This window comes from Triturus cristatus, chromosome 4_1 (genome assembly GCF_964204655.1).
Source record: "Triturus cristatus chromosome 4_1, aTriCri1.1, whole genome shotgun sequence".
Taxonomy (NCBI): domain Eukaryota; kingdom Metazoa; phylum Chordata; class Amphibia; order Caudata; family Salamandridae; genus Triturus; species Triturus cristatus.
Window position 1 is genome coordinate 91979334 of NC_140585.1, and position 12448 is coordinate 91991781.

Genomic DNA, 12448 nt, shown 5'->3' on the forward strand with positions numbered 1-12448 from the left:
AGGCTCCTGTGCATGGGTCATCAAGGGCCCCCAATGCTACAGGGCCTTTCTTTTGGGATTGGCTCATGAGATCCCATTGGCAGGACACTTGGCCCAAGACAAGACCTTTGCTAGGCTTGTCTCACATTTTTATTGGCCACTGGTGAGGGTCTCCTCAGATACCTTCTGCAGGACCTGTCTGACCTGCCAAGCTAGTGAGAAAACAGGGACTAAGATAAAGACTCCCCTGGAACCACTACCTGTCGTTAGCACCCCCTTTGAATGGGTTGACATCGACATTGTTGGGCCTATGGATCCACCGACTTCTTCTGGTCACCGGTTTATCCTGGTTCTGGTGGACCACGCCACCCGGTACCCAGAGGCTATTCCTCTGAGAACCATCACTGCACCTGCGGTGGCCCGGGCCCTGATGGGAATTGTTACCAGAGTGGGTTTCCCCAAGGAAGGTGTGTCTGAAAGGGGCACTAATTTCATGTCTGCGTATATGCAAGCCATGTGGAAGGAGTGTGGGGTTACTTATAAGTTTACCACCCCTTACCACCCACAGACCAATGGTCTCATGGAGAGATTTAACAAGACCCTAAAGGATATGATCAGTATTCTGCCTGAGGGCCTAAGGGAAAAGTGGGACATCCTCTTGCCCTGCTTGTTGTTTTCCTACAGGGAGGTACCACAGAAGGGGTTGGGTTTCAGCCCCTTTGAGCTTTTGTACGGTCACCCTGTTAGGGGACCTCTCAGTTTAGTGAAGGATGGGTGGGAGAAGACTCCAAGGAGGCTTCCCCAAGATGTAGTGAGCTACATGCTGGCCTTCCGCAGCCAAATGGCTAAGTTGTGGAAGCAAGCTTCTGACAACTTAGAGGCCAGCCAGGCGGTGATGAAAGAATGGTACGACCAGAACTCTCACCCTGTGGAGCTAGAGCCTGGACAGAAAGTATGGGTCATGGAGCCTGGAGAGCTCAGTGCCCTGCAGGACCACTGGACAGGCCCGTACAAGATATTGGAAAAAAAGGGTGAGGCCACTTACCTGGTGGACCTTAAGAGCCCTAGACAACCCCACAGAGTGCTACACGCCAACCGACTCAAACCCCACCATGAGAGGTCTGAGCTCACCTTACTGATGGTGACTGATGGGCCGAGGAAGAGGAAAGTGAACCTCTCCCGGACCTCTTTGCTTCCAAAGAGAAGGACGGATCGGTGGAGGGAGTGGTCCTCTCTTCATCCTTGACTCCTGAGCCACAGAGGGACTGACGCCAGGTCCTGGAGCAGTTCTCCTCAGTGTTTTCCCTTATCCCTGGGATCACCCACCAGGGTACCCATGATGTGGACAAAGGAGACAGCCTCCCTGTCAAGTCCAAGTCTTACAGGCTGTCAGATAAGGTGAGGGCCAGCATCCAGAGTGAAGTCAGTCACTAAGATGCTGGTGTTGGGGGTGATAGAGCCACCCAATTGCCCCAGGTCCAGTCCGGTGGTACCTTTGACCTCACGCCAGGGTACTGGCAGAACGCCCTAACGAATGGAGCCAAGGAGAGGTCCGCCTTTTCCACCCCAGAGGGCCACTACCAGTTTAGAGTGATGCCCTTTGGACTAAAAAATGCTCCTGCCACCTTCCAGCGGCTGGTGAACCGGGTCCTCTCCGGTTTAGAGGCCTTCTCCGCTGCCTACCTGGACGACATAGTTGTCTTCAGTAGCAGCTGGGAGGATCATCTGTGTCACCTCCAGGAAGTGCTTCAGGCCCTGCAGCAGGCAGGCCTGACTATCAAAGCCAGCAAATGCCAGATAGGGCAGGGGTGGGTAATCTACCTAGGACATTTGGTGGGCGGGGGTAAGGTGCAGCCCCTACAGGCCAAGATAGAAACCATCCTGGCCTGGGAGCCCCCCAAAACGCAGACTGGGCCTCACAGGGTACTACCACAGATTTGTCAAGGGTTATGGCACCATTGTGGCCCCCTTGACTGAGCTAACCTCCAAAAAGCACCCTAGGAACGTACTCTGGACAGAGGCTTGCCAAAAAGCCTTTGACTCCCTAAAGCAGGCCATGTGCACAGCTCCTGTGCTTAAGGCCCCGGATTTCTCCAAAGAGTTCATTGTCCAAACGGACGCCTCAGAGCATGGCATAGGGGCAGTACTTTCGCAACTCAATGAGGAGGGCCTGAACCAACCAGTGGCTTTCATCTCCAGCAGGCTACTCCCCCGGGAACAGTGGTGGAGTGCTATAGAGAGAGAAGCTTTTGCGGTGGTCTGGGCTGTAAAGAAGCTGAGGCCATACTTGTTTGGCTCCCACTTCCTGATTCAGACTGACCACCGGCCCCTCAGGGGGCTCATGCAAATGAGGGGCGAAAATCCCAAATTGTTGAGGTGGTCCATTTCCCTACAGGGGATGGACTTCAGGGTGGAACACCGACTCAGTGTAGACCACGCCAATGCTGACGGTCTCTCTAGGTTCTTCTGACTTAGTGATGAGAACTCCCCAGAGGTTGGTAGTTCTCCCCACTTTCAGCTGGGGGGGACACGTGTTGGACCTGTCAGCCTTAGGGTGGTCTTCCCCTACATTTTTGCCTTTGTGCCTCCCATTTTCACCGCACCTTTTTGTTGGACTTAGGCCTCTGGGTGCCTCACCACTGCTAAACTTTGCTGAGGTGCAGGTGCTCTCCCCTAAATCATTGCGACGCTGGCATATCTGCCACAAGCCCCTGCTACTGCAGTGAGGCTTAACCCTCCATAGGCTAACATTGGGAACCCCCCTTATCGGATAATTTCTGACAGGGACCTAATAAGTGTGTCATGTTTGGTCTTGTTGGACTCGGGGCGGGGAACCCTTTCCAATGATATATGGGGTTTGAGCACTACTTCTTTAGCAATCCCACTTTTAGAAAGTAGATATTTTCCTGCCTACACTTAGTCTGGGCACTGCAGACTCCCCCCTCCCATCTACACACTGATAGCTGCCTGGGTTGGGAGGTGGGAGTGGTGATTTGCACCTTCTCCCCTTGAAGGGGCTGTGAATGGCTGCCCACTGAAGCCTTAACGGCCCTTTATCTCGTCACTGTGACAGCCAGGTCAGGAAAGGCAGGGAACATCCCAGAACTCCCTGGACTCTTCCAGAAGCCCTTGCCCCCAGACCCTTCCAGAGACTTCTACCACTTTCTAGTAACTGGACTGTAGGGTATATAAGGGAGGGTCCTGGCCTCACATCTTTGTTACACTACTGGACCACGAGGAAACTCTGCTGGAAGGAAGACTGCTGCGCCAGGAGGATTGCCACCCTTGCTGAGACTGACTGCTCCAAGGAACTGCTGTTCCGGCTTGCTGCGCTGCCTGCTCTGCGCCAAGCTACCCTGTCAGAAACGGTGGTCCCTTCTAGGACTAGGGTGCATACCCCGGCCAACTAGAGACCCCGGTTCTAACAAGGGACTTCAGTTGTCTGCATCTCCAGAGGAAGGGGAGTTGTCCTCCCTCGCATTTAAGACTCTTCTTCTAAGCTATTGTTCAGCAGCCCATTTTAAAGTTTCTCAGTTGATAGTGTGGTTGCACTTATGGGAATCCCTATACCAGCTGCAACTGACCGAAATCCAGGTCATGTCCAATCGATAGTTGTGGAGTCTCCATCCTGTCTTGCTATTTGCACCCCTTCTTCTAGTGCCCTACTGTCAGTAGCTCACATCGCACTGCTCCTTTGTACATTGCCTCCTTGTGCTCTTTCATTTCCAGATGCATCCACTGACACAGCCCCAGCTCCTGTGGCTGCCACATGGAAATTCAAAACAGCCAGAAATCCTCCCCCACCTTTTGTCCTTGCTGTCTTTCTCCTTGTTCTGTGGGTCAGTGATCTGGGTAAATAAATAGGTTGCAGGAGGGCCGTAGCCAACTCTGTCCCTCAAAGAGCTCACTTCATATACCAGTCTCTCCGGAATCTGTTTCATGCTGGAGACTTGGGATTCAAGTCTATGTTTGTTTGCTTTGCTGTACCAATTCAAATGTGCTGGCCACTGTTTTTCATCTGTTTATTCTTAGGAGCCTTTCATTTCTTTCTTTAAATTATTCATAGCTTTCAAGTCAAAGGTATCACTATCAGGACAGGGTTTCTTCCCATCCCCATTAATTTCAGAAATGTGTTTTCTTCACTCATACATGGAAAACAAGATGGTATCTGGTGGTCTTGTGCTGCAGCATATCCTGTGGATGGGGTGGGGATAAAAATAGACAATAGAGTATAGTTTGGGGGTAGTCCCTCAATTAATTTCTTTCTAAGGCATTTTGCAAGCACAAAGGGGCATATTTACAAGGAGGCGATAATAAATGATCGCCGCTTTAGCGGCTGTTTTCGGCCGAAAAGCGGCGATAATTTTATCGCCTAATTAGCAAGGTCATGCTAACGCATGAAACCTTGCTTTAGCGTGGGGATTCCTAACGCCCAGCTTTGCATCTCTAATGAGATGCAAAGTGGGCGTTCCTGACCTGACATGACAGTAGAAATGTCGCTAAGCGACATTTCTCCTATCATCAAGCCCCACGCTATGAAGCATAGCAGCAAGAAAAGTAGCGATAACCCCTGTTATCGCTACTTTCCTTACGCCTGCTTCAGGACTGACTTAGCCATGATATCCTATGGAAGGTGGATATCATGGCTAAGTTTGTGAGTCCCTATCAACAAGCTAACGTGAGATTATCGCTGGGTTTCCAGGGATAATCTCACGTTAGGCAGTAAGCGTGAGGATTTTTATCGCTTTTGAGATAAGCGTTGCTAATAGCACGCTATCTCAGCGATAAAAATCCACACTAGCCGGCGATAATTATCCTCACGCTAAGAGCGCTTAGCGATAATTATCGCCGAATGTTGTTGATATGCCCCAAAATGACTTAGGATGCCTTGACCTATATCTCCAAACTCCTTTAAATTCCTTGTACCTGTAGTACATGCACTAAAGCTGGTGTAGGGCCTATTTCCTAGTGTGAATCACAACATTTGGTAAAGCGCACAGTGACAATAAGAGGTTTTCTTGACACTTTACGCCTTCAAAGTCCCTTAAGTAATGACATACAGGCCCAACCCCTTACGCCCAGTATGATAACCGGGGTACACTATGTAAACAAACAACAGTGGTTCAGTGGGGTTCTTTAGTCATGTGTATATATACATATACAAACCGACTCAACCTCTAAAGTCTTCAAATAATACTGTTCTGTTTATTCTCAGACATTCATATACACGTCATCAAAACCAGTTAAAGTGCAGACGGTGCAGTGCTCACAAGGTGCAGTGAGGTCCAGTATTTACAATGAGACATATGTACACTGGGAACATTCCGAGATACATGCACAGATACCTGTCAGCAATTTCATTTGACGTTTCGGTCCTCTTGTCAATTCATAAGGGTCTCCTCGGGGCAAACATGACGTCTGGCATTTCACCTCCAAGCAGTGGAAATTCTTCGCATGATGGGGTATTTATTATCAGTGTCGATGTCTGCAAGAATGCTTTTCATGTGCAGTAAATGGGTTTTGTTCGAAAGGATTCACCATTTCTTCCTCCAACTTCTGGTCTTTCAAACTGTGCTTGCTGGGAAACCTGCAAAGGTCTCTCTATCCCAGACCTGCTTCCTGATGCTTCCAATATCATGTAACCTAAGTCTGTCTTTCAATTTTCCAGGAATATCTCCCTTCCTGAAGGATCTAACCACAATGAGAGTCAAGGAGAAGTGCAAAGCATTAATCCGAAAGGTAATACAACACCAACCTGGTACCTAAACTCAGTGATAAATGCAGGCAACCCTGTCTTCCCATAGACTCTGTTGCTACCCAGAGAAAAATGCAAACCAGCTCTGGAATTATACCAACCCAGGCCTAACAAGTGTTTGTCTAATTTCCACATCACTGAAGGGAGAAGATCATGTTATGTTAATAACACATAGTTAAATGCTGAGCTTCCATAATGAGAATCAGTCTCTCATTTACAGGTCTGGTTTTAATGTGCAAATACAAGCATGCCCAAATGTAAATATTTTATATTTTATTATCTTTCAGCATAATATGCCTTTGTCCGTGTCTCCTAAGTCTGCGTCATATTTTTTATTTTTCAAGCTTGTAGTGATGCTTGGCACCAGCACCACACGCTCAGGAAGTAAAAAGCCGCTCTACTGAAAGCTTGGGGAATAAAAACAACACCCAGACATAGGAAGCACAGAAAGAGAGAGATTGCACAGAAACACAGACCAAATAGTATGTGTGTCTGATGGATGCCTCTCTTTGCAAATGTTGCCACGTTAAAACTAAAACGTTTTGCTTTTATCAATGCTTGTTGTAAAATGTTTGAGGTCTGGAGATTTTTTAGCAAGTGCAGGGTGTGTTATGATCAAGATTTTGAAAGTAATGAAGAAGTGGTCTGACCAATACAATTTTAGATGGTTAAAGATTAGTATATAGTGTTTATGAAATTCAGGTACAAAACAAATAACTTATTGCGGCTAGGGAAGGTGCAATGTTGTAGTAGCTTGTGGACTGCAAGGATTTGAGAAGGAGTGTGTGACAGCATACCATTCTCACTTTGGTGCAGCATCGGCCCAAACACATTTCAGCCTGCAAAATCACCATTTGTGAAAAGCAAGCAGGACTTTACTATCACTTTTAAGGCAAAATTACATTTAGCTGCGTTTGGTGAGTAGATTATTAGAAGTGATAAGTAGTGATTTACCACTAGTAATAAGGCCAAAAACACAATGAAAGGTTAAGTTAGGGTCTCAATAAATGAATCCCTTTCTCAACCCTTAATAACTGACAACGAGCAGGCAGACTTAATATAGTTGACAGCTGTTTAAATCATTTAAAACCACCAATAAATTAACTGAATAAGACAACAACAATCCAATGTAGGGAACAGGAGATATGAATCTTTAAACAATAAACACTTTCTAGAGCTTAAAAACATATAGAGCCACTCTGGGACATCTGGACGCATATGCCTACAACAAACTCAAAGTTTGAGGCTGACCATGATGGAGGACCGGTCGGATACACTAAGCAGGAGGCCTCGGTCAAAATGTGACATTCAGACTTGAAAACCTTTCTGAAGGATTTTCTCTTCACGTTGAGCTGGCCGATTTTGAAGCAGCGTTACCAGATAGCATCTCCACGAGGCCTCAGTAACATCCTGGAAGTGGTGCTCTGGAACTTCCAGCGGGACAAAGCTGAATTCCAGGCCGGGTCGCGTATCGACGTTTGCCAGCTTGACTCTCGATATCACTCTGGACACCTTTGGAGCTTCTTCACATAAAGTCTCCTTGAGAGCTCAAAGTCTCCAAAACACCAGTCTAAAAGTCTGGAATCTAGCAGATGGTCTATGGGATGTCTGAACTATAATTCTTACAAAGCACCCAGCCAAATTCTTAAAAGTCCACACTCTTGGTGGAGATGATGCAGGTGGGTTCTGTTAACCTGTAGCTTGCAGGTAGTCTACTCCTTAGACTTTCAGAGTCAGGCAAGTAGGCAAAGCCCTTCTGGTGCTGAGTCCCATAGTGTGCAGCAGGGGCAGTCCTTGTGAGTGCAGTCCTCTTGGTGCAGTCCAGGGAGTCGGCAAGGCAGTCCTTCTTCTTCTTGTCTCTTCAGACAGCAGACCTGAGGTGATATGCAGCTCTTTGATATTTATACACAGTTTCTGGGTGTGAAGCAGGGGGGCACCCCTGACCAGTGGGATGCAGGGTGCCACCCAGGTGGTGCATATTCTTGACCGAGAAAGTACTATTCTTTTAAAACCCCAAATGGAAAAAGTCTCTCCAAAGGAGCTGGACCAGGCTTACCCAATCTACTGATGTGGCATATTTTCCTAAACACTACCTTTCCACCCCTCTCCCTATTCTAACTACAAAGGAACCTGTGTGGTTGGGGAGGCAGGAGGTAGGGGTGAGCCTGGACTGTCCCAAACTGTCATGCTCCTTTTGAAGACCAGTTTGACCACTCCACCCCCTCCCTTGCTGCTCTCTGCTCTGCAGCCTGCACTTTGCCGCCGCCCACAGGAAATCAATTGTGTCCTCTGGCAGGACACTTCACACCTCATTACGCAGCACTGGGACAGCCTGGGAAAAGGCTGGCAAATCAGGAGAGGGCAGCGTGGAAAGCTGGATTTTGGCTCACAGAAAATAAATTGTAATAACTTCTTTTGTGTAATAGTTCTTATAAATCTGACAGTGCCCAGTTGTTGGATTTATTGTAACTATTAATTTGATACCTTTCACATGACTGCTATCAATATTTATACTTAAATAATATATTACAATGTTAGCCTATGGAGCCATTCACTACAATCAGGAAAACAATTGACAGTTTTTCACTCATTAGGGCTTATAAAACATTTTTAATAATTTCCCCACTTACATTTACAAGGCACCCTACACCTGGGGCACCTAGGAGAGACCTTAAGGGTTACTTTATATGAACAAATAAGGTAGTTTGAGACTTGGGAAGTATCTTTAAATCTCAAATCGAATTTGCATATACTTTTAAGGTAAAGGAAGCCTCAAAAGCAGGTCTGTCTTTCAAAATGACAGCAGTCACACACAAGTGCAGGAAGTCTCCTGGGCCTCTAAACCTCCATACTCTAATATTTACTTGGATAGGTAGGTTGAACCCCCTAGGCCCTATTATCTACTAGGGGCTTACAGGGTCGGTCAGTACCAATTGTATTTAGACCTAATTATATGGACTTTTAAGCAGAGCACTGGCCCTTGGTATGGTTAACAGAGCCATGGGCACACCAGAGTTAGAAAACCAGCATCTAGTTGTCTAAAATGGTGGCAAAAAAGTGGTGGGAGACTGGAAAAAGCCCTGTTCTCTCACACAACCTCCTCCCCAGCCAGCAGCTCAGGAGACTCAGCCCAACCCTGGGAGAGTTTCTCTGGTCTGTCAGACGAGGAAGAAAGTGAAGAGAACATGCTTGTCCCATCGCAGGGCCTACTCTGCCTTATATCCTCCTGCCAAGGTTACTTCCCCTAACAAGAGGACCCATCTTCTAGCCCAACAGGACCCATTTTAAACTTAAACGTCATCTCAGATGTTTCATTTTCCTTCTCACTCTTTAGTTTGGTTAGGGAAGTGCCCACTTCCTCTATCGCTAACTGCGCTTGGGGCAACACCTAGCTTACCTAATACTTGAGAAACCCCACCATGACCAACCAAGTCAGGGGACCTAACTTACTTTTAGCTACAGGGTCTGCTTCTTATACCAAATACAGTACTGCAATGAAGGCCAGCACCCAGCAGAGGCTACTGACAGCTGTCAGTGTCCAGAACCACATACTAAGCTCTCTGCTAACAGGTGGTTGAGCTGCTTTAAAGGCAACTGGGGGTTCCTGGACACCCTCTTGCTGTTTAGAGTGGGGGGCTAATGCATCCTGTAGCAGACAGCCATCTTCTACTCTCCCTTCTCTCAGAGGAAGGGGGACACCCTCCTCCTTGACAGCTGCCTGACAGCTCAGGACTTCATTTAGGTCAGGTGAAGCTTCACCAGTGCCATATCTGGGTTTCTTCCTTACTGGGACTGAAGACCCTTGGCCCACTGGAACTCTCTTTAATAGTGGCTTACTTTTTCCTTTATTTTGGGACCCCAGTTTCCAAGGGGTAGGGAGTGGCACACCAAGAACTTTGGGACCAGACCGACCTTTGGGAGATCATTGCCCAGGAGACAATCTAAGGGGAGGCCTGCACTGACCAGCAAAGGATACCCTCCCTCTCTAGTGGGACTAAGGCTGCAGGTTTGGTGGTAACTTCACCTGTGCCTACCCTTACTCTTCTTGCCTCTCCTGGCACATACATGTCCGGGGACACAAACCTGTTACTCACTACAGTGTGACAGGCACAAATGTCTTGCAGGCCATTGGCAGGGATCCCATTCACCCGGATGGAGTGGAAGTGCCCACTCCCACCCTAAGGGATCACCAGCTTACCATCTGGACCTGACGCCCAAGAAAATACTAGGAGGATCCCCTCATCTGAAGAGTTCTTCTGTATGGCTACACTGGGCAGCCCAGTGCCAACTACCCTCCTGGAACAGGCTGGGTCATCCCTGAAGGGACCTGACTGCTTCCTCAGCCTTCGGCTCCCCTGCTTCTGCTTCTCAGAGGTGGGATGGTAGCTCTTCTCCTCCTTCCTAGTGTTCTGGGGTACCGAGGGAGTCTCTGTGGTGGGGTTACCAGCCCCTTCTTTAGGTTTTTATAGGTCTAAATTCCTCTTTCTGGAGTATCCCTCCTGGTTCTGACTGAGAACCCGGGTTCCTACCCACTAATCAGCTGTGTAGGAAAGTGCCTCTTTTGACATGTTAGCCCCCAGTTTTTGCCTGGTGACTGATATGATTTAGACTGTAAGTGCACTGGGTCCATGCTAACAAGGTTCCCAGTGCCAGATCTCTTTCCCCAAACACTGAACCACGATAAGCACAGCTTCAGTTACCCCTGTAAGCCCCTAGTATGTGGCACCCCTGGAGAGGGACCTCTGGGGCTACAGCCCTGGTTGTGCCACCCCTGAGGCCCCTTACTAAGGCTATGCACAATGTCACTGCAGGCTGCGTGTCCTTGTGCAGAGAAATTCGAAGTGTCAACATGGCCCACAGCACTGTGTGCCATGCCCCCCAGGCACTGTAAGATATAGCTAAGTCACCCCTACTCGAGGCCTTTAGCCCTAAGGCAGGATGCACTATATCCTATGTGTAGGCATATCTGCATTAGCAGATATTCCCCTACAATATCCAGTCAATACTGAGATATTGTAAGTGCACCGGGAAGCCATGCGGAGTACATGGGCTGGATGCTTGTCAACACGAGTTTCATAGCTACATGATGACTTCACTGATTCCTAAGGTGTTTGGTACCAAAAATCTTGTCTTATTTCCATGGTGGATTTATTCATTAATTCACACATGAGACCATTTTAGAGGGTCTCCTAAAAACCTACCAAGCACTGGTGTGGCCTCTTACTGGTTTCCGCCAGTCTGCCACCACCAGACATGTTCTGACCTCATGAGGTAAGACCCACTGCTCTCACAGGACAGAGACAAAGCCTGATATGGGTGGAGGTGTTTCACACCTCCTTCAGGACAGGATGGCCTTTCTGAGTGGGAAGCTTGAAAGGCAATGTCGAGTTTGAAATCCAACCCAGGAACCTCCAAGTAGTGGGGGAGGCCAAGCCCCCTTTCCTGTTCCACTTTTGGCGGAAGGAAAGAAAGAAAAATTATTTAGATTAGGAGGAGGGTCCCCACTTAGCCTACACCACCCCTAGGGCAGGGCAGGCAAGGTAACCCCCTCTCCTGACATTCCACCTTCATGGGATGGATGTAAAACAACCTATCAGGGCCTCCTCCCTTTCACAGGAAGAAGTTACTAAAGGGTGTAGACTCCCTACAGGTAAGTAGCCCTTTGGCTACCTGTCTCCCCTTGTAACGCCCCTAAATTCAGTATTTAGGTGGCACACCAAGACCTGAACATCATATTCGATAGACAGGCGATGACTTGGTCAAAGAAGACTTTCTGCACAAGACCTGAAGCACTGCTGAAGTAAACAAAAGGAGCCAAACCATGCCTGCTGCCTCCAGGACTCAACACTTTTGTCTGCCATTTTGCCCTGAACCTGAAACCAGGCTTGGATCACACCGGACACTTCTCATCTTCCCGGCAGCAGCACTTCTTCGTATCACGCCATTGAAATCAACGAGCGTTTCCGACCCTACTTGATCCCTATGCACCCGGCTCTCCTGGGATAGGTATCACGTGTACCTCGGTACACTCAATGGTTTGCTTGAAGTCCTCTCCTAAGTGTCCTTAAAATTAAAATTCCAACAGCGACTTTCCCATAGAGTTGTACGGAGCTCGCGGCTATGTTCTCAAACTGCACACGTCCTCCGTGGGTCCCCTGTGTCACTACCTTGGGTGGTTCCTTGGGGTAGAAAAACAATGGGAGAGAAAGGGTTTCTATGTTAGGGGTACTCCTAGTCCCCTAGAACAAATTTAGCAAACAATGGAAGGAGTACACCCTCAAAGGTAAATCAATACCTCAAGGATAAAGAGAGGTGCACAGAAAGGAAAATGTTTTTACCTTTCTTACAGAAGACCCCTCACTCACCAACCTAGTTGGTGACATGCTTCATCATCGGGGTCCCACCCTGATAGCCGAGTGCCATCCGGGTGTGCTGCGAAACCTGATTACAGTGGAGCTGGTGTTTTTTCTTTATTCGTGTGGTGCAAGTGCTAGAGGTGGATTAAAAATTGGTCAAATTTAACTCTATATCAAAAAATTTTTTTTTTTATTCTTGGAGCAATTGAACAATGTTAAAAAGAATTGGGGATACCATATGAGGTTAAATTGACCTGAGGTATCGAAAAAAATGTGAAGTGAGAAGAAAGTGAAGTAGGTCTACATGTTTCAACCTTAAGGGAAAGTTATCCAGGTTTTCTTCAGGACCGATGGTGCT

The 12448-nt window shown here is 47.8% G+C and overlaps 1 protein-coding gene across 5 annotated transcripts in view; it reads left to right on the forward strand.

Moving 5' to 3' along the window:
- Positions 1 to 12448, forward strand: part of LOC146839631 (uncharacterized) — a 606426-nt gene that overhangs the window by 240058 nt on the left and 353920 nt on the right. For all 5 annotated transcript variants that reach the window (XM_085651721.1, XM_085651726.1, XM_085651724.1 and 2 more), the window contains exon 3: positions 5648 to 5718. In XM_085651721.1, coding sequence (XP_085507847.1) covers positions 5648 to 5718 — 71 coding nt within the window. The remainder of the gene's footprint in view (positions 1 to 5647; positions 5719 to 12448) is intronic.